We start from the raw sequence: 18017 nt of genomic DNA, 5'->3' as shown, positions 1-18017 counted from the left end.
GAGCCTTTAGCAAGTCATAATCTTTTTACTGGTGGAGGGTCTTGACTCGTTGATGGCTGCTGCCTCATCAGGGTGGTGGTTGATGAAGGTTGGGGTGGTTGTGGCAATTTCTTAAAATAAGACAATAATGAAGTTTATCTCATTAACTCTTCCATTCATTTAGATACTTAGAAGCTGTTGTAGGGTTATTAATTGGCCTAATTTCAATATTGTGTCTCAGGGAATAGGTAGGCCTAAGGAGAGGGAGAGAGACAGAGAGCAGTCAGAACACACACAACATTTATTAAGTTCACTATTTTAAGTTCATGATGCCTCAAAACAAATAGTAACATCTAAGATCACTGATCACAATTCATCATAATACAAAATAATAATGAAAAAGTGTGAAATATTTCAAGAGTTACCAAAAGGAGACACAGAGATACAACGTGAGTGTATGCTGTTGGAAAAATGGTGCTGATAGACTTGCTCAACAGAGTTGCAACAAACCTTCATTTTGTAAAAAAGGGACATTATCTGCCAAGTACATTAAAGTGAAACACAATAAAACAAGGTATTCCTGTATACAACTTGGTTCAGGACTTCTTGGGGTTATTTCTTCCCAATAGCTAACTCTTAAATCTTTCCTGCTGAAGTTATACCCATTCCTTTTTGTCCTTATTGAAATAGACTAGGAGTTGGTCACCACCTTCTCTACCCCTTTCCTCATAGATTTAAATCCCTCCACACCCCTCCAGAACCCTCTCTCTTCTCTAGGGCACATAATGCCAATTTTCACTTTTTCTTACAGGATATATTTCTAATGGTCATTAGCAAGTATTTGAATGACAAGCACTACCTTTCACACATTAGAATGAAGGAAATAAGACTGGACTTGGAACTTGAAACTTGTGTTCTTGTTCAGAGAAGATGAGTGAGCAAATATCCAAAGAATCCATTGTAGCCAGAACATGGGCAGCAGAGGAGGTAGAGAAATTAAGCTTTCATTGTCAAGGAAAATTGGCTACCAAGTGACTGACCACAGTAGGTATTTGAGAAGAATAGTGAGGCAGAAGGGTGGGACCTACAGACAAATCTCTATACTGCCAGGTCATGGAGCCTTGTCCAGAGATTCAAACCACTGCTGTTCCCTCAGTCCTTAGAAAAGGATGCCTTCTGCTACCCCAAATCCATGGGCACTTTCCCCCTTGTTCAGGCAGGAATCTAGAGTGTACATTTTCTTTTGCCCAAGCAAGGGAGGTCTTTCAGGAAGAATGAGATTTTTAAGTGGTGAGAGAATCTGTTAGCTCTGGATATCTTGTTTTAGTCTACAGGTTTCCTTGTACTTTGATCTGTACCCTTTCAGTCTTTGTTCCCAACTTTCGAGGAAGCCTTCATCCCCTTCCTTAGCTGCAAGGCTGAGTTAGATTTTCCTTGGCTGGGTCTGAAGGCCTGGGCTCTAGCCTCCCTGTGTTTTTGGTCAAACTGCAGCTGTAGGCCACATCTTTTATATAACAGGCCTGGGCTCACTGCCACAGTGAGGCAGAGGTCGGAGATGCTCCCTCCTCAGGCTTGGTGGATCCAAGGCCACACGGTTCTCTTCTTTCCTGTGGATAGGCTCCAGACCTCTAGGAACTCGTAGCAACCTGTAAATATTGTGTGGCAGCAGCAACAGGGAAAGAGAATTCAGAAACTATGGGCATCCATTCCCTACCTTTCTGTCTCTAAACTAAAAGATCCTCTCTACCCATGGAGCATTCTGGTGCCTTCAGAATTTGTTTATATTAAAGGTTCCCATTCCATTCAGGATAAGAATTTGAATCTCCCTTCAACCAAAGGGCCTCATCTTGCTTGAGTTTGGCATTGGAATGTAAACACTCATCAGAGGTGACAACAGTATCTTATCAGTGTTGTTCTCCCCAAGAAATAGGTGTGCAGTTACATCACTGTTGAATGACTTGGTCCCCAAAAGAAACCATTTGGAAAAGGATGGAGTAGGGGAGGCAGTGCCCATGAACCTTTGGAAGTTCTGAAAGCCAAAGACTGTTAAAAGTTTGGGGATGATGCCAGGATATACTGTTTAAACCAATCTAGCGGCTGTTACCACTCCACCCCAAATCTCTCTCCCACCCTCTAACATGTCATTTCTACCCATGCCAATACAGTTTGTCATCTGTTATACTCACTGTAACTGGGATAGGGCCTTACCTCTGCCACTCAAGAGGAAGCTGCTGTAACCTGTATCTTTGAGGACATCTGCCTCTGCTTTCCTGGCTGCTAAGTATCTTGCAGTGAGGCCTAAAGCTATGGGTTGGGTTGTCCAGCCATCTTCACATCCCTAATAATGTAGATACTTTCTGAAGCAACTAAGGGTTCTGCCTGACCCCTTGAATGGGCAGCAAGCATTTACTGAGCCCCTGCTGTATGCATAGCTTCCAACGTTATATAGCCAAGACTTGCTTTCAGAGCAGAAGTCAGGGTTAAAAACTTTCAACTGACTTTGGCTACAGTAAAACAGTCAGCAGGTATTTCCTGCTTGATCCCACAGGAGCAAAGTTCTATATTATTAGACGTTTGGGGCACAGAGTGAATTCATCACTCTTTCCATTACCACACTGCCTTTCATGTAAATGGGTTCCTTCTCTCCTATTAGACTTTAAACTGCCTAAGAGCAGAGACTATGTCTAGTCTTTAAAATTAGGATACCTGGGTTCAAATCCCAGGCATGGGACTTACTTACTTACTTATGTGACCTTACACAATTTCATTTGAACTTTCTGAGCCTGTTAGTTCGTCTATAAAATGAGAATAATATATATAATATATAATAATTATATATAATATATTATATAATAATAAGATATAATACATAATAAATACTTTCACTACCTATGTCCCAGGGTGATTGTGAATAAAGCGCTTTGTAAACAGTAGAGTACCATATGTGGATGAAGTGATTATTAATAATTACATGGTAATAATAATGACACCAGGTTGGATGGGTTCATGGGAGTAAGCGAGTTAGCTGGGGGAATGGATAAGCTTGAGCCATTGTTTCTTGGAGGGGATGGCTTTAAATTGTGCACCTAAAAGAGTGGATTAGGTTAGGGTGAGAGGAAGAAGAGGGATTGTTCCAGGTTTGTGGGACAACTGAGACAAAGGAAAAAGAGGGAGGATTAGAGTTTCTGAGAAGTATGCTGAGATCCAGCAGACAGACTAGGTAGGAGTGAAGGAGGAGGTGAGGGCACATGGCAAGGGACTGTTAAACTGGTAGAGCCTTAGAAGGCTGTTCACATATGGATGTGATGCCATGAGGTCACTAGAAAGCAGAAAAAAGCCGCAGAACCCTGAAAAGGGCATTTGATTTTTTTTAAGACTGTCAACAGGCAACCATTGAGCAGGGAGCAGACAGATTTAGTAAAAGGAGTGTTAAATTATTTATATGTCTGAATGATGTGAATCTGCAGCTAAATCCACCTCTTCCCCCCACCCATTCTGGCTAAACAAATAATAAAAGTGGGGAATCTCTGGCTGCTGAATAACTGATAGAAATGAACCATCATTGTCACCATCCTGGTCTGTAGGGATTTCTGTGAACACCTTTGAAGTGTCTGTCAGGGCTTTCTCTTTTGCAGTAAGCATGTAGTCTCTTTCCACCCTTTGTCCCTCCTTCCTCCTAACAGTTAGTAGCTAAGGAGAAGCTGCTCAGCCAGCCATTGTGGATTAGTCTGGCCTGGTGAAATGCTAGCAGCCTATGCCAGTGGCTTTGGTTACCCTCTCTGCCTTCTTGCTGCGCAAAGCATTTTGCCTTCTTGTACTATATAGAGAGAGGAAGCGGTCTCACCACAGCTGAAATAACTATTTCAGAAAGTTTCTCTGTTGGCCACCTTCTTTTGTAGACAAGACACCAGGGGTACCCGCCCTTCCCCTTCCCACACAGACTTGCTACCCTCTTTCCAGTTGTTTCTAGAGCATGTGGGTGTTTTCCCCACAGATTGGGCTGCTCCTGGACTGACTTGGCCCTTGTAAATAGATCTAACTGGCATTTGTCAAACATGAGGGGAGGGGAAGACCAGAGGTACAAAGCTGAATATGACTTGCTTGAGGAAATGCTTCTTCCCTTGTTCATCCTTTTACCTTGTTTTCTGCCCAGCCCCAACCCTAATAGCACCTCTTTCCCCCAAACCAGTATTCCTTTAATCTTTTTTTTTGTATTGTTTGAAACTAAAAAAAGAGATAACAAGGCCCTCCCTTTCTTAACACTGTGGAAGCACTGACAACTTATTCTGTGGGTTTGGCCTTTTGATAATGGAGTGATAAAGGCAAATGAAACTTTTTTTCAGATAAAAAAAAATCAGAGGATTATTGGTCTAATTAACTTGCCATTTGATTTTTTTGCAGTTCCAGTTCTGCTCTCTCCAATGAGAGCATACATAGGTATATGTGCACATGTACACACGCACACACATACACATGCATCTAGGCATGCCACATGCTGAGTACCTTAATATTTTTAAGTAGACTTCTGACTCAGGGGCTTCTCAGACTGTTCACTTTCATTGGGCCAGCTGGCTCTGCATGAAACTGTGTTAGCCCCCAGTTGGCCCAGCTCACTGCTTTATACCTAGGATGTACTCTGCTGCCATAGTTAATCATAAACAAGGTGGGGAACAGAGCCCTTTGTGCTGCCTTCATGACCTTGGACAAGGTGCTAGAACCTTTAACGGGCCTTATTTTCCCCTGTCAAATTAAGTGGGTTGAACTGGATTATCTCTTAAGTCCCTTCCAAGCTCTAAATATACTCAGTGATCATGGTGCCTGTTACAGGGAAATAAATCTGAGTGGGTCTTGGAGACCTCTTCTCATTCCAAACTAGGTGTCCCTGTGACATCTAAAACTCCCAGCATGTCCAGAATAGAGTGTATATATCCTTGCTGTCTCTCTGGTTAGAACGTAAGTTTCTTGGGGGCAGCTAGGTGGCACAGTGAATAGAGTCCTGACTAGGCCCTGGAGTCAGGAGGACCTGAATTCAAATTTGAATTCAAACGCTTAATACTTACTAGCTGTGTGGCCTTGGGCAAGTCACTTAATCCCAATTGCCCTGCCTTCCCCCCTCCAAAAAAAGCAAAAAGAAAAAAAAAGAATGTAAGTTTCTTGAGAGTGGGGATTATTTCGTTCTTTGTGTTTGTTTTTCCAGCACCTGGCACATAGTAAACACTTAATAAATATTGATTGATTGATGCCACTTCCCCCTACCTAACCTCTTTGTGTCTCTCCTGGGTTATTCCCAGAGAGGCTCTTCCTCCTCCCCTTCTTCTTCCAATCAAACTCCTGCATGTCCTAGACAATTATTGAGCTGCTGCAGCTCGGGGATTTCTTAACCTGCAAGTGAAGCTTCTGACGTCTGACCTACGTCTTGCTTTGCATAATCTAAGCATCATCTGCATGCAGTGACTGACAAACCTGCCAGACACTGCCACATTTGTGATCAGGCCAAATTCTCCCCTGCGCCCTGGTGTTAAAAATAAGTCTGTTCTAGTGCACTGGTCCCCTTGATGAGGAAAATCTTTTTAGCCATGCTGTGCTATTCCTCCAACCCCAGCAGATTTGGGACAGTTCAGAAAGAATCTCCTCAAAGTGCTCAGAAGCAGAGAAGGCCTGGCGACCTAGTAATCTCTGTTGTGGCCAGGAGGTCAGGGCTCTGAATTGGATCTCTTCCCTAGCTGTGACTTTGCTGTACTTTTAACAATCAATTCATTACTTGCGTGTTGGGCATGAGACCCAGATGAACTAGGTAATGGCCTGAAGGGAGTTCATTCCCCATCCAGGAAAGAACTGTTGCCCTTGAAGCTCCCTGTTTAGTTGGAGAAGAATGAATACACATAAAACTGACTTAAGAACACTTACACAGTGACATATAAACAAAGACAGAGAAAAAATGATCTAATTGAGGCTGTTGGTACAAAAGGGAGATGGAATAAATTAGCCTTCAGAACCAAGTGAGATACGCTAGGGAAGGTTTCCTAGAGGAGGCAGATGGGGGAAGGAAGAATAAGACGAGATGGAAAAGAACAAAGGAAGGAATCTTGAGGGGGAAGAGCAGAGAGAGTAATCTGTAGAAGAGAAAACAGGGCAGGTTTGCCCAGCTAGAGAAGAGGCATTTGAGGAATTAGCAGGGAGAAAAAGGAAAGGAGAGGAGCTATGAAGACCAGGTTGAAGAGCAGAGATTATACCTACACAATTGACATTAGGAGCTATCTTTAGTTCCTAAGTAGAGAGGGGTCAAAAAAGTGCTTAAGGGAAGAGATGATTCTTTATTTTAGATAGTTACAGGACTCTTACTAATAACTCATATCTGCTTCTATTCTTTCGTAATACACCAGGAGAGAAAGTAGATGAAGGATAGATGGTAATAGACACAAAATGGGCTACTATTGGAACAGTTACCCAGAGGAGAGGGAATCTGTACTGTAGCTTTGGTGTTCACCAGCCCATCCACTGCAGCCATTGCCATCTTCCTTGGTATAAGGGAATTGGGTAAGCTTCAAGGTTCCTGCTAACCTTCTCCATAGTCAGGGTGGGACAACTTCCTGGACCTCAGGAAGGGACAGTCACATACCTGCAGAGATAAAAGGGGTGCAGGAAAGAGAATGACTGTCTAGTCTTCCTTTGCAGGGAGCATTTCCTTTCATAAGTGCCATTTGTAGACATTGTAGACACCCTGAAGGAACTTCCTAGTTTAGAAAGGAAGAAGCTTTGGGACGTATGATGAGTCCCAAGCTTTTAGTTTACAAAAAATCCAGCTAGGAGGGCCACTAGGTATGAGATTGGAAGTATCAGGATGAATATGTCCTATGTGCCTTATTTCCCGCCCTAAATATTCAGGTCCAACCTCAACCTTAGGATTCCATGTCTTCTCCAGAATGTCCCGCTGACATCTTTAACCCATTTTTCATACAGTTGCCAATGCTTTCTAAGATACAATTCTGACCATGTCACTGTCTTTCTTGAAAAACATCAATATTCTTTATTAGGATAAAATAGAGGTTCCATAGCCCAACAGGGAATGCCCTTTACAACTTAGCTGGGCCAGACTTAGCTTTCCAGCATTCTTTTAGACAATATTATTCCCCTTAACACATTCTTCATTCTACCAAACTGGTCTTTTGGCTGCTCTCCAAACTCAGTATATCTGCCACCTCTTCATTTAAGGCCAGCTCAGGTGCCATATGTTCTCTGATACCTGCCCTATCTTCTTCTCTCCTGAACCCTAAACCCTTCCCTTTGCTAGCTACTGAAAGTGTTAACTCTCCATCTCAGAGTTTCATAGAATTCTTTTCCTAGTATATTCCTTTGCCTTATATTACCTTGTACTAAATACATCTGTTCATGCCTTATCCTTCACACCCATATCATAAGAGTATAAGCTTCTTAAGGATAAATGCTGTCATTTTAAAATCTTTGTATACTAGCACTGATGTCTTTTATATAGTGGGCGATTCAATAAATATTTGTTGTACTACATTAATTCCAGGTCCATGGGGGTAGGGAGCATCCTTAGCTTCTAGACACTGACCAGTAAGGGGATACTCATATGTTTTAAGGAAGGTGTCCTCTCCGAAACAAGTTCGAATGAGATCCTGATAGATGAGTATCTGGAGAATGAAGGGGAGAGGAGACAAGATCCACTTCTATGAAGCTGTGGTCCATCTTCATTCTCTTGCTCTGCCTCCAAAGGCCACCTGCCATGACTGCAGTCACAGGGGATGGCTTCTCAATGTCTTCATTGAGTGGCTTACTGGCTGTTGGGTTGTGGGGTGTTTTGTTTTTGTTTCCTTTTCTCCCTTTCTCTGAATTTGCAGCAGCCTCTTAGGGGGAAGTTAGCAGAGGTGCCAAAAGAAGGCAGTTCCCAGGCTCTCATGTCTTTGGCAGTTTGTCCATAGAAGCTAGAAAGGAAATATGACTACACTGAAACCCTTCTTTTAGACTGGGAAGTAGAGGGCCCACAGGGCCCATGCAGAGAGCCAAAACTTTGTCATCAGACCTTTTGGAATAGAAAAGGCTGGGTGTGAGGCACTATGCCCCTGCTATAGCATTACTACCAAGTTGTCCTCAGACCCCTGCTTCAAGCCCTCAAGTAAGAGGGACTTTTCCTCCTAAGCCAACCCCTTCTATTCTGATAGTGCATTGGGGAAGTTTTCCTTTATAGGGAGCTAAAATCTGTCTGTTTTCAACTTCTAGGTATGGCTCCTGGTTCTACCTTTCTGGATCCAAGTAAAACAAGTCTGATACCTCTTTCAGATGGCAAGCCCTATGGATCCCAGCTATCATGTCTTCCTCCTTCTTCCTCTCTCCCTTTTCTTTATCCTATATACCCCCACCCAGTTCCTTTACCAGATCCTTATATGGGATGTCTTCAGGCTCCCCCACCATCCTGGTCTTTTTCCTCTGGATATGTGGCACCCAGAACTCATTAGCAGAGCCTGATAGTGGCTGACAGGCATTTCTTGTGTTTTGGGGGGTAGTATGCACCTGGAATAACTGAACCAAGACCATACATGGTCCCCTCCTGTTAGGGAACTAGACACTGTCTAATTATCCCTACCATCAGGAGTTCCTGGACAAGTAGAGGAATTGGAACATATAAAAACGTATACTTAGCAAGTTCAGATGTATTAAGTCCAAACTGCTGAAGCCTCTGGTGCAGGAGACAATTTAGAGTCCCAAAGATCTGAGGTGACTGAAACAAATCAGAAAAGGTTTCTCAGAGGTGACTTGGGAAAGAGGTGGGGAAGCTTCTAAGGATATAGGCTGGAGGAACTGAAGTGGGAGGATACTCAGTGGATCCTGAAGCCAACTTCAAGGGTCTGCCTGATGCCCAAGGCTGAAGAGCTTTTTGCCTCTTCTTTCTTCCCCATAGTCTGCCATAGGAGCTGGTCCACCTCACTACATTTTTCTCCCTCCAGACACCCCTGTCCTGGCATGAGCTGGAAGGTGAGCAAACCGGCTCCTGCACCCACAAGCACTCTGCCTCCTGGGGTAGCACAGACCACCGAAAAGAGGTAATGGTCACTTTTCCTCTCTGGCCAGGGGATCTGCCCCTTCTCTCCCATTGCCTTTGCCCCATGGTGCTGTGCTTTCATCATGTGTCTCCTGAGTATTCCCACATTCTGGTCAGCTTGCTCCAGGCCACCTACCAACTTGTGCAAGCTGACTCCTGTCCCACTGGCAGGATGGGACCCAGGAGTTCAGACGCTCCTGCCAAGCATAGGCTAGGCCCAAAGCAGCTGATGCTTTCCAGGAGCCAAGTACAGAGTTTGAGTCCCAGTTGGTCTCCCTTTATGACTTTGCAGCTGGAGCCAGAAGACACTTCATAGAACTAAGCACTGGAGAAAGGCAGGAATTAGAGCCCTGGAAACTGACAAGCCCCCATGGTATTTATTGCTTAACTGTGTATCTAGTCTTTTAAAAAAATAGCCAAAAGCACTTACCAGCTCTGTTTTCCCTGGCCCACCCTCTCCCCTGGGAGCTAAAAGCAGTGAATTTAAATAAAGAGCCTTAGGCCAGGATTCTAGGGTTCTAGAGCCAGCTCCATCCTCTCCAACAAAGCATTTGCAAGCTCTTCCTTTTTATTGAGGTGGAGGATACAATATAATAGACATGAAAATACTTTAAAAGTCCAAGAAACATGGAAATGCATGGTTTTATTTATTAACAATGTTTAATTTTCAAGGTAGGTGAGGGATTTGTCCTTACTCAAGAGTCAATCACAGTAAAATCTCTATAGTCACCTATACAAAGGGAGGGAAGTCATGGTGTAGAGATCTCAATAAATTATCTGTAATCATTTTGGGAGAACTTGGGAGGGCATCCTATGGCTTTGGAGCACTATATTTACCCTCTGAATTCTATTTGGCTTGGGCTAATATTAAAATGAATACTCATTTGCTGAGTAAGTACAATTTGGAGACTTTGGGGTATGAAACTGGGTATGTGCTGGGCAGAATGGGGGCCAGTGAAAGGAAAGCAGTACAAGTGTAACACATTTGTGACAGATGATTGCAATCTATAATTATTAGGGATAATGGAAGTCAGAAAAGTCCCCTGAATTCTTTCTCAACATGATTTAGTGAAAAAGCTTTGGACTGGGAATTTGGAAAACCTGAGTTCTAGCTCAGACTTTGCTGTTAAATCACTGCTTCCTAGGATTTTAGATTTATAACTGGAAGGAATCTCAGAGGCTGTTGAATCCAACCTCCTCACTTTACAGATGAGGGAACTGAGGACCAGAGAGATTTAAGTGACTTGCCCATGGCAGTAAATTTAGGAGGTAGGATTTGAACCCATTTTTACCTAATTTGAAATCCAGCCCTCTCTCCACCTTACTAGATGCTTCTCTGGCCCTTAGGTTCTCCAGCTGTTGGACCCATAGAATTATTTTACCCTGTTTAACCCTAGGATAGGGCTATGTTAAAAACCAAAATGAACAGGATGTGATCATACCTTGAGGAGTGAAAAGTGCCATGTGACTGCAAAAGAATTATTTGTCATCCTTAAGAGTGTAGGACTTTGTTGTCCTGCATTCTATTGGATGGAAATCTCAGTCTGAACTTTTGTGCCTCTTTAGTAATTGATAATTGATGTTCATAGTGATAATACCCCTAAACTGCCTTCTTAGTCAAAGAGCAGTTAGGTTCAATATGATGTTAGTGCCAGATGTATTTGGTGGTATTCTCATTCTTTGAAAACTGGTGATTGGGATACTTAGATAAAGCAGCTATGGAGTTAATTTTTATATTTTGGTTAATAGATTATGTGGGAGAATAGACAGTTAAGTGTTTTATTATCATTGTTAATAATACTTCCCTTCACGAGAGCTGATTTTGTTGAGATTGAAGGCCCTTCAATCCATCCTTTAGTCCATCTGACTGACACTTTAGCAGAGCTCTCAAATACAAAGCTAGGATCCCAGACATAAAAGGCTCCCAGAGCAGAGATGGGAGTCAGTTCCAGTCTTCGTGGGCCTCTTCTAGGAGTGACCACATGGGTGGGAGGGATACTTTGGTTCTTCTTGCTACATCTGACCTACTTTTCTCCTCTGGTCTACTTTGGGCTGCCAGATCACCAAGCTGAAGCAACAGCTGCAGAGGACAAAACTTAGCCGGAATGGGAAAGAGAAGGAGCGGGGCTCCCCAATCCAAGGAGATCATGCTGTTCGGGCAGCACTGAGGGTATGTGCCAACGCTAGCCTATTACAGTCCCTTCCTCACCCGCTTCTTTCTCCCTATGACCATGATCATAGTTAGAGCCTGGCTGTGGGTTTGGTCCAGATTCTTCTTCAGCTATACTGTATGACTTTGTTGAGGGCTAGTGGTCAAATAACTGACTAAGATGGAGATTTTAATCCTGCCACTGATTTGGTGGGTGATTTTGGAAAGGTTCTTTGTTTTTTTAACTTTGGTCTCTCCTTGTAAAATGGTGGTAATGATGCTGCCCTCTCTGTGAGATTCTGTCCTCTCTGGGCCCTTAACACTAGGGAGAGCTACTTCACATGGACACAGGACCTTCAGCAGCATCCTCTACATCACCTAAAAAGTTCTTGCTTCTGCTGGCCAGATGTTGGCAGCTCTAGTACTGGTTCTTCTCAGAACCTTTGGTGCCTAGCCAGGCAAAAGAATCAGAAGTCCAGATGCTGAAGAAACCTGACCTAAAGCCCCCTTTAACTCATTGGATTTGTCTTTCCACCCCAGGCCTCCCCTCCCAGTTTTCCCTCAGGTTCCCCAGTCCTGCAACTTAGCCCCTGCCTGCACCGAAGCCTGGAGGGACTCAACCAAGAACTGGAGGAGGTGTTTGTGAAGGAACAGGGTGAAGAGGAGCTTCTGAGAGTGAGTAGTGTCTCTGTTCTTTTCAGCATTCCCCCTGGCCCCACAAACTTGAGCCCAAGGGTGTGAGGAAGAGCCTGGATATCTGAATTCAAAGAATAGTGAACTGATCTTTGAGATTTAGGAGCTAATAACTGTCAGTCCAAAACTTGGATTGATTCTCTCCTGGGTGCCCAACTAAAACTAAATTTTTGTGGGAATAATAACAAAAAAAGCAGGTCAGGCTGTGAGGGAAGGTATGAGGCAGAGTTTTGGTCCTCTGCTGCCTGGCTTGGGATATAATGCATTAGCATAGGAATAGAGGAGGAGAATGCTTACAAAGCAACATGCAAAAACAATTGCAAATGAATTCTGACCAAGTCAGAATCAGGGTAGCTAGGGGCACCTAGGTGGTGCAGTGAATAGAGCACCAGCCCTGCAGTCAGGAGGAACTGAGTTCAAATGTGGCCTCAGACACTTAACACTTACTAGCCATGTGACCTTGGGCAAGTCACTTAACCCCAATTGCCCTGCCCTCCCCCCTTCAAAAAGCAAACAAACAAACAAAAAACCTCAGAATCAGAGTGGCTATAATCAGGAAAGACTTTTGGGTGGCAAGTTGAATTTCTTGGAGGTGAGAAAAAAGATGAATCATGCCTAAAGGAAAGGAGGTTTCCCTAGCCAGGAAGAATTTGACTGGTTTGGGGTTGGAGGAGCAATTTGTTTTCTTGGAGATGAGAATATATGGTGGGCAATGGTAAGAAATGAGGCTAAGATGTCAGGGAAAGAGGACAAAGGAGTAAAAAGGGGTTTGAACAGAAATGACATGATTCAAATCATATTTTAAATAGTAGCTGTGAGGAAGTGATATCAGGATATTAAAATTACTCAGGTTTTGAGGCCAAGATTGTAATAGCTGAGTTGGGTTGATAAACTGATAATTTTTTTCATCACTTCCCTGGCTTCCAGATCCTAGATGTCCCTGATGGTCACCGAGCCCCTGCCCCTGCTCAGGGTACCAACAGTGAATCCTCCCTCCTTCCCCTGGAGCCGGGCAACCTTTCCCTCTCCCCTTCTTTGCCTCCGGCATCCCCCCAACTCCCTGGCCAAGCCAGCCATTTTGAACCTCGAGGTGCAACTGAGGAACTGACACCAAACCCCAAGGAAAAGGGTAAGTAAACAGGGTAAGCAAAGCTGGTCTGGAAGCTAGAGGGGCAGATGTCCCTTTCATTGCCTGCTAATTTGCTTAAAACCTTACCTTTCTGCCTTATCAACCAGTCATAAGATATTTATGACTCATCGACTTATTCTCTTTATTATGTAAAGAGAATCGGTGTCTGTATGCCTTTTAGGAATTTACAGTCCAGCATACAATGTGGACAAACATAGAGAAGACAAGCAGTAAACAAAACATATAGGTGTATTTGCATTCTGAATAGGTAGACAGTGGACAGTCTTTCCCCAAAATCCTTCCCCCTTCCAAACTTCCCTGTTACTATCAAGGGCACCACCATCCATCCAGTCACCCAGGCTCAAAACATAGGAGTTATTCTGTATTCCCCACTCTCTCTTACCTCCCATATCCAATTTGTGGCCAAAGCCTGTCAATTTTGCCTTTGTAACGGCTCTTGAGTACCTCTCCTTTTCTGCTCTGATAATGGCACCACCCTCGTGCAGGCCTCATCTCCTCACACCTGGCCTGTTGTGATGACCCACTGTTTGGCCTCCTTGCTGCAAGTCTCTTCCCACATTAATTCTTCCTCCACTCAGCTGCCAAGTGATTTTCCTAAAGCCCAGGTCTGACTATCTCAGTTTCCTACTCAATAAATGTCAGTGCCTCCCTATCGCCCCCATGATCCAATATATAATCCTTTGCTTGGAGTCCCAAGCCCTTGATAACATTCCTCATGTATGCTCCTTTCATGTTCCTCAAACAAGACATTCCATCTCCTGACCCCAGGTACTTTCACAGGTTGTCCCCTGTGCCCAGAATGCTCTCCCTTTTCATCTCTGCCTCCTGGCTTCCCTAGCTTCCTTCAAGCCCTGGCTAAAATCCCACATACTAGAAGAAGTCTTCCCAATCTCCCTTAATACCAAGGCCTTCCCTCTGTGGACTGTCTCCCATTTATGCTGTATATAGCTTATTTGCACATGGTTGTTTCCATGTTGTTTCCCCCATTGAACTGTGAGCTCCTTAAGGGCTCCAAAAGGACTGCCTTTTGCTTTTTCTTTCCATCCCCAAGCACAGTCTGATACACAGGTTCTTAATCCATGTTTATTGACTGGGGAGAATGGATAGAATTTTATATTTAAAGTTAAATTATGGATTTTATATTTAAAGTTGCTTCTGAGAAGTTCAGGAATACTTTCTAGAAGAGGGGGTGGATTTCAGAAGGTATTCAAAGGAAAAAAAGATGTCAGACTAGCAGTCAAGGGCAGAGTGCTACAAGCTTGGGCGGTAACAAGAAGGCAAAGTTTTGCCAGTGCCCAGTCCCCTTGGGCTGGGCAAAATTGGCATCATTGTGGATATGGATTTGCCATCTTTACCTCTCTTACATCTTTCTAAGAGTTAGAAGAGAATTTGTACCATTTCCCTCAAAGCCTGACTGGCTGACCCAGTTCTTCCTCTCCTTTCAGCACCCTCTCCACCCCGTGCAGTCATGCTCGAGGATGACGGCCCATCTCCAGTGCTGGCCTTTGCCTCATCCCCTCGTCCCAACCACAGCTATGTGTTTAAGCGGGAGCCCCCAGAGGGCTGTGAGAAAATCCGGGCCTTTGAAGAAGCTCCGTGAGTTGTTTGAAGAGAGAGGGAAGGAGGGAGGGACACTGGGGATGGGAGTGGGGATGGAGGTGGAAGAGGAATCCCACTCAGCCTCATCTTGGCACCTGTTCTCATGTTGAGCCCTCAGTTCGACCAAGCTGCCATTTTTTTCTGTAGCCAGTTTTTTTGTTCTTTTTTACTGTTGGCTTATAGAAATCTTTGTGAATCTTCTATGAATGCGCCTTACTCTGTACAAGGCTGTTAAGTCAGTAGACACTGAAAGGGAAAGGTTCTTGTTTCTTCTACCCTTCTATTCCCAGTGAAGATGTCTTATGGGGCACAGAAGCTTGCTCTGCTTAGCCAAAAAAAAAGTGAAGCCTTTCATTCCTAACAGGGAGGAGTCAAGGCAAAGTTAAGACAGCTTTCCAGCCCCTCCTGGATACTTCTCCACCTACCTATGCTATTTGAAGTCTCATGACTTCTCAAAGCAGCCAACTTAGTCACAAATAAACACAGCAGTTTCCAAAGTTTAGTTAGGAATTTCTGGATGATCTGTGCTATAGCACCCCTCTCTTAGCCAGGAGAGTTGAGAGATGGGCTTGTCCTGCCTTGCCAGGCTCCTGTATTGTTCCCTTGAGCCCCAGGATTAACTCTTGATTCCCAGAATCCTAGATCTAAAACTGGAAGAGCCTTCTAGTCCAATCCTGTCATCTTAGAGATGAGAAAACTGAGGTTTTCTAAAAAAGGTTAACTTGACTTGCTCAAGGTCATAAAGGTAGTGAGTTAACGGCAGAGTGGGATGGCTCTAGATCTGCTCTTGTATGTACAGAAACCTTTTCTACTATACCATGATGATTCTCCATTGTTCCCTTGTGGTTCAGCAGCCAATGGGGAATGAACGCCTGGCAGGGAGAGATGGGGCAGGTGATGAATGCTAGGACTTTATAGTTTTTTTTTTGGGGGGGGGGGTTTGCCTTTTGGAGGGCAGTTGGGGTTACGTAACTTGCCCAAGGTTACACGGCTAGTTTTTGTGTGTGGGTGTGGGTGTTAAGTGTCTGAGGCCAGAACCGAACTCGAGTCTTCCTGACTCAGGGCCAGCACTTTACTCACTTCATCACCTAGCTGCCCCGACTTTATAGTTTTTGTAAGAAGTAGAGGTACTGGGGCAGCTAGGTGGCGCAGTGAATAGAGCACCATCCCGGAGTCAGGAGGACTTGAGTTCAAATCCGGTCTCAGACACTTGACACACTTACTAGCAGTGTGACTTTGGGCAAATCACTTAACCCCAATTGCCCTCCAAAAAAAAAAAAGAAGTAGAGGTGCTCTGGGTGGCCACTGTAAGGGAAGAGAGCTCTCCAGTGTAGGGATTTAGGACTCAGTACTCTGTCTCTGCTAAAAAAGTTTTACTTTCTCCTAAGAAGAGTTTCTAATATTCTAATAGCTGGAGGAACACCATAATGGGGGAATGGATAAAATCTAAGCAGAGATTGGAAGCAAAAGCCACTGTCCCTAGGACCTAGCTATCTCCTGTCGTCAGGAATCTCCTACAGGCTGATGGGTTTGAGTGATTGATTATTCTTGATAGATATTATTGATTGGCTGCCCTTGATGTTTTTGGGGTTTTTAATCCCTGCAGATCTGAAAATTGTTTTTCTCTTAGGTCCTTTTTGGGTTAATTTTTTAAATCTTATTGATAAATTTCATTTCAATACAGCACAGAAACTCCCAGTTGGCTTTCTTTCAGTACACATTTGCTGAAAATGGTTCAGTAAAATGACATTATAGTGCAGCATAGCTATTATGTTTACAGAGACCTAGGTCTCCTGCCAGGATACTGGGCTGTTGATTCTCTTGGATTTTTCATTGACTCAGTCTTCTAAGACACCTGGAAGTTATCTGATTTGACCGTGGGCTTCCAGGCAAGCTTCTATTTCAACCACGGGTCAAGATCTCTCAAGGCAAAGATTCTACATTTTCCTTTGGTTATTTTGTCACTCTTTCCTTGAGGAAGTTCCATGTTGTTTCTTTCTCTCCTGTTTAGTTATAATTTCTAATTCCTTGATTCTTTTCCTCTTGAAAAACCTGGCCATATATTCCAGAGAAATACTTGAGCTGGTAGTACCTGGCACCTTGGCATTGAGTTCCATGAATCTAACCTTCCTCTGCCCCTAACTACAATATATACAGCTGCTTCTTTTTTCTTCCCTCATCCCTACCCCACCAGTGGAATTTTCCCAACTCCTTTCTGTTGAGAGAACCCTGCCTGGGTTGTCACATAAGTGCATGCAGGAATTATGGCAAGCTTACAGTGGAGTTCCCTCTGCCACAGACTCCCTGTTCCCTTCCCTCAAACCCACAGAATCTAGATCCTTCCTGTCTCCAGCTCAATTCTTTTCCCTTACCCCAGAGAGTACTTTGGAAAACCACAAAGTTCTATAGAGATGTGAGTTCATATTCATATTAATGAGAATAATTCTGGAATTAGAATAATAACCAGTTATGGAGGGTATTAGAACTTTACTCTTTCCTCCTGGATTTTACTTTCTCAAAGAAAAGTCTTCCCAACCCTCTTGGTTGCTTCACATTTAGGATTTCAAAGGATTTAAGTACAAGGCCTGTGATTGTCATAATCATACCTTGAATTAATATTTTCTCATCTGAGATCATTTCGTCATTCCACCATCCTTAAGAAGCCAAGAGAGTAGAGCTGATTTTCCCTTTATGAGGGGAGTAAGGAAGCTACAGTTCAAAAATTAGGTAACTTGTCCAAGATGACACTGCCCAGAACACAGAAGTTCTTAGTAGCCAGTGGGATGGCTCCAAATTGGGTGTTAAGTACAGAGAGCCTTTCCACTGTCCCAAGATGCCTCCCTTTAGAGATTCTGAAGAATATACAGATGCGGCTGTGTGTACTTCACCCTTTTCAAATGATCTCTGGAAAGAGCAGATCTCAATGAGGTCATTTGTCCATGTTGCTGATTTCAGGCCGCCTGAACCTGGGGAGATCACTTATGGTCCCAGGCCCCTATTTTTCACTGTCTCAGGAAATACTTCTTCCCATCCAACTTTAGTCCCTCCTGATCCTACCCAAAGTCTATTTCCTGTTTTTCAGTCATGCCTCTGGGAAGAGGAAAAACAGAAGGGCCTGAAGTCTCTGTATCTTTACCAAGGCACCAATCAGCTTGGAGAGAAAAATAAGCTACCCTTTCCCCAACTCTATATTTATTGTTGCTTCACTCGGTTTGTTCATGCCTCTCTCTCTCTCTCTCTCTCTCTCTCTCTCTCTCTTGTCTTTCTCCCCTTCCCTTCTTCCCTTTTCTTCCTCCCCCCTCCTCTTCCTCCTCTTCCTCCCCCCCCCCCCCCCCCCCCGACCCCCCGTCCCCCTCCCTCCTCACCCCACCCTCCTTCCTTCCTCC

General features: G+C 43.9%; 1 protein-coding gene across 3 annotated transcripts in view; it reads left to right on the top strand.

Annotated features, from left to right (window-relative positions):
- Positions 1-18017, top strand: part of FAM117A (family with sequence similarity 117 member A) — a 50781-nt gene that overhangs the window by 31270 nt on the left and 1494 nt on the right. The window contains exons 3-8 of one of the 3 annotated variants that reach the window (XM_069064397.1): positions 8946-9041; positions 11100-11210; positions 11730-11864; positions 12810-13011; positions 14478-14628; positions 17714-17876. In XM_069064397.1, the coding sequence (XP_068920498.1) occupies positions 8946-9041; positions 11100-11210; positions 11730-11864; positions 12810-13011; positions 14478-14628; positions 17714-17750 (732 nt within the window). In that variant the 3' untranslated portion in view covers positions 17751-17876. Of the gene's footprint in view, positions 1-8945; positions 9042-11099; positions 11211-11729; positions 11865-12809; positions 13012-14477; positions 14629-17713; positions 17877-18017 lie in introns of those variants that run through there. The other 2 variants (XM_069064395.1, XM_069064396.1) reach the window with 2 other exon arrangements.

This window comes from Petaurus breviceps, unplaced genomic scaffold, assembly GCF_028583685.1.
Source record: "Petaurus breviceps papuanus isolate PSGF00001 unplaced genomic scaffold, PetGlider_PUasm1.0 90630, whole genome shotgun sequence".
Classification (NCBI taxonomy): domain Eukaryota; kingdom Metazoa; phylum Chordata; class Mammalia; order Diprotodontia; family Petauridae; genus Petaurus; species Petaurus breviceps.
Note: the sequence above shows the minus strand (reverse complement) of the source record. Positions and strands in the feature narration are given on the sequence as shown.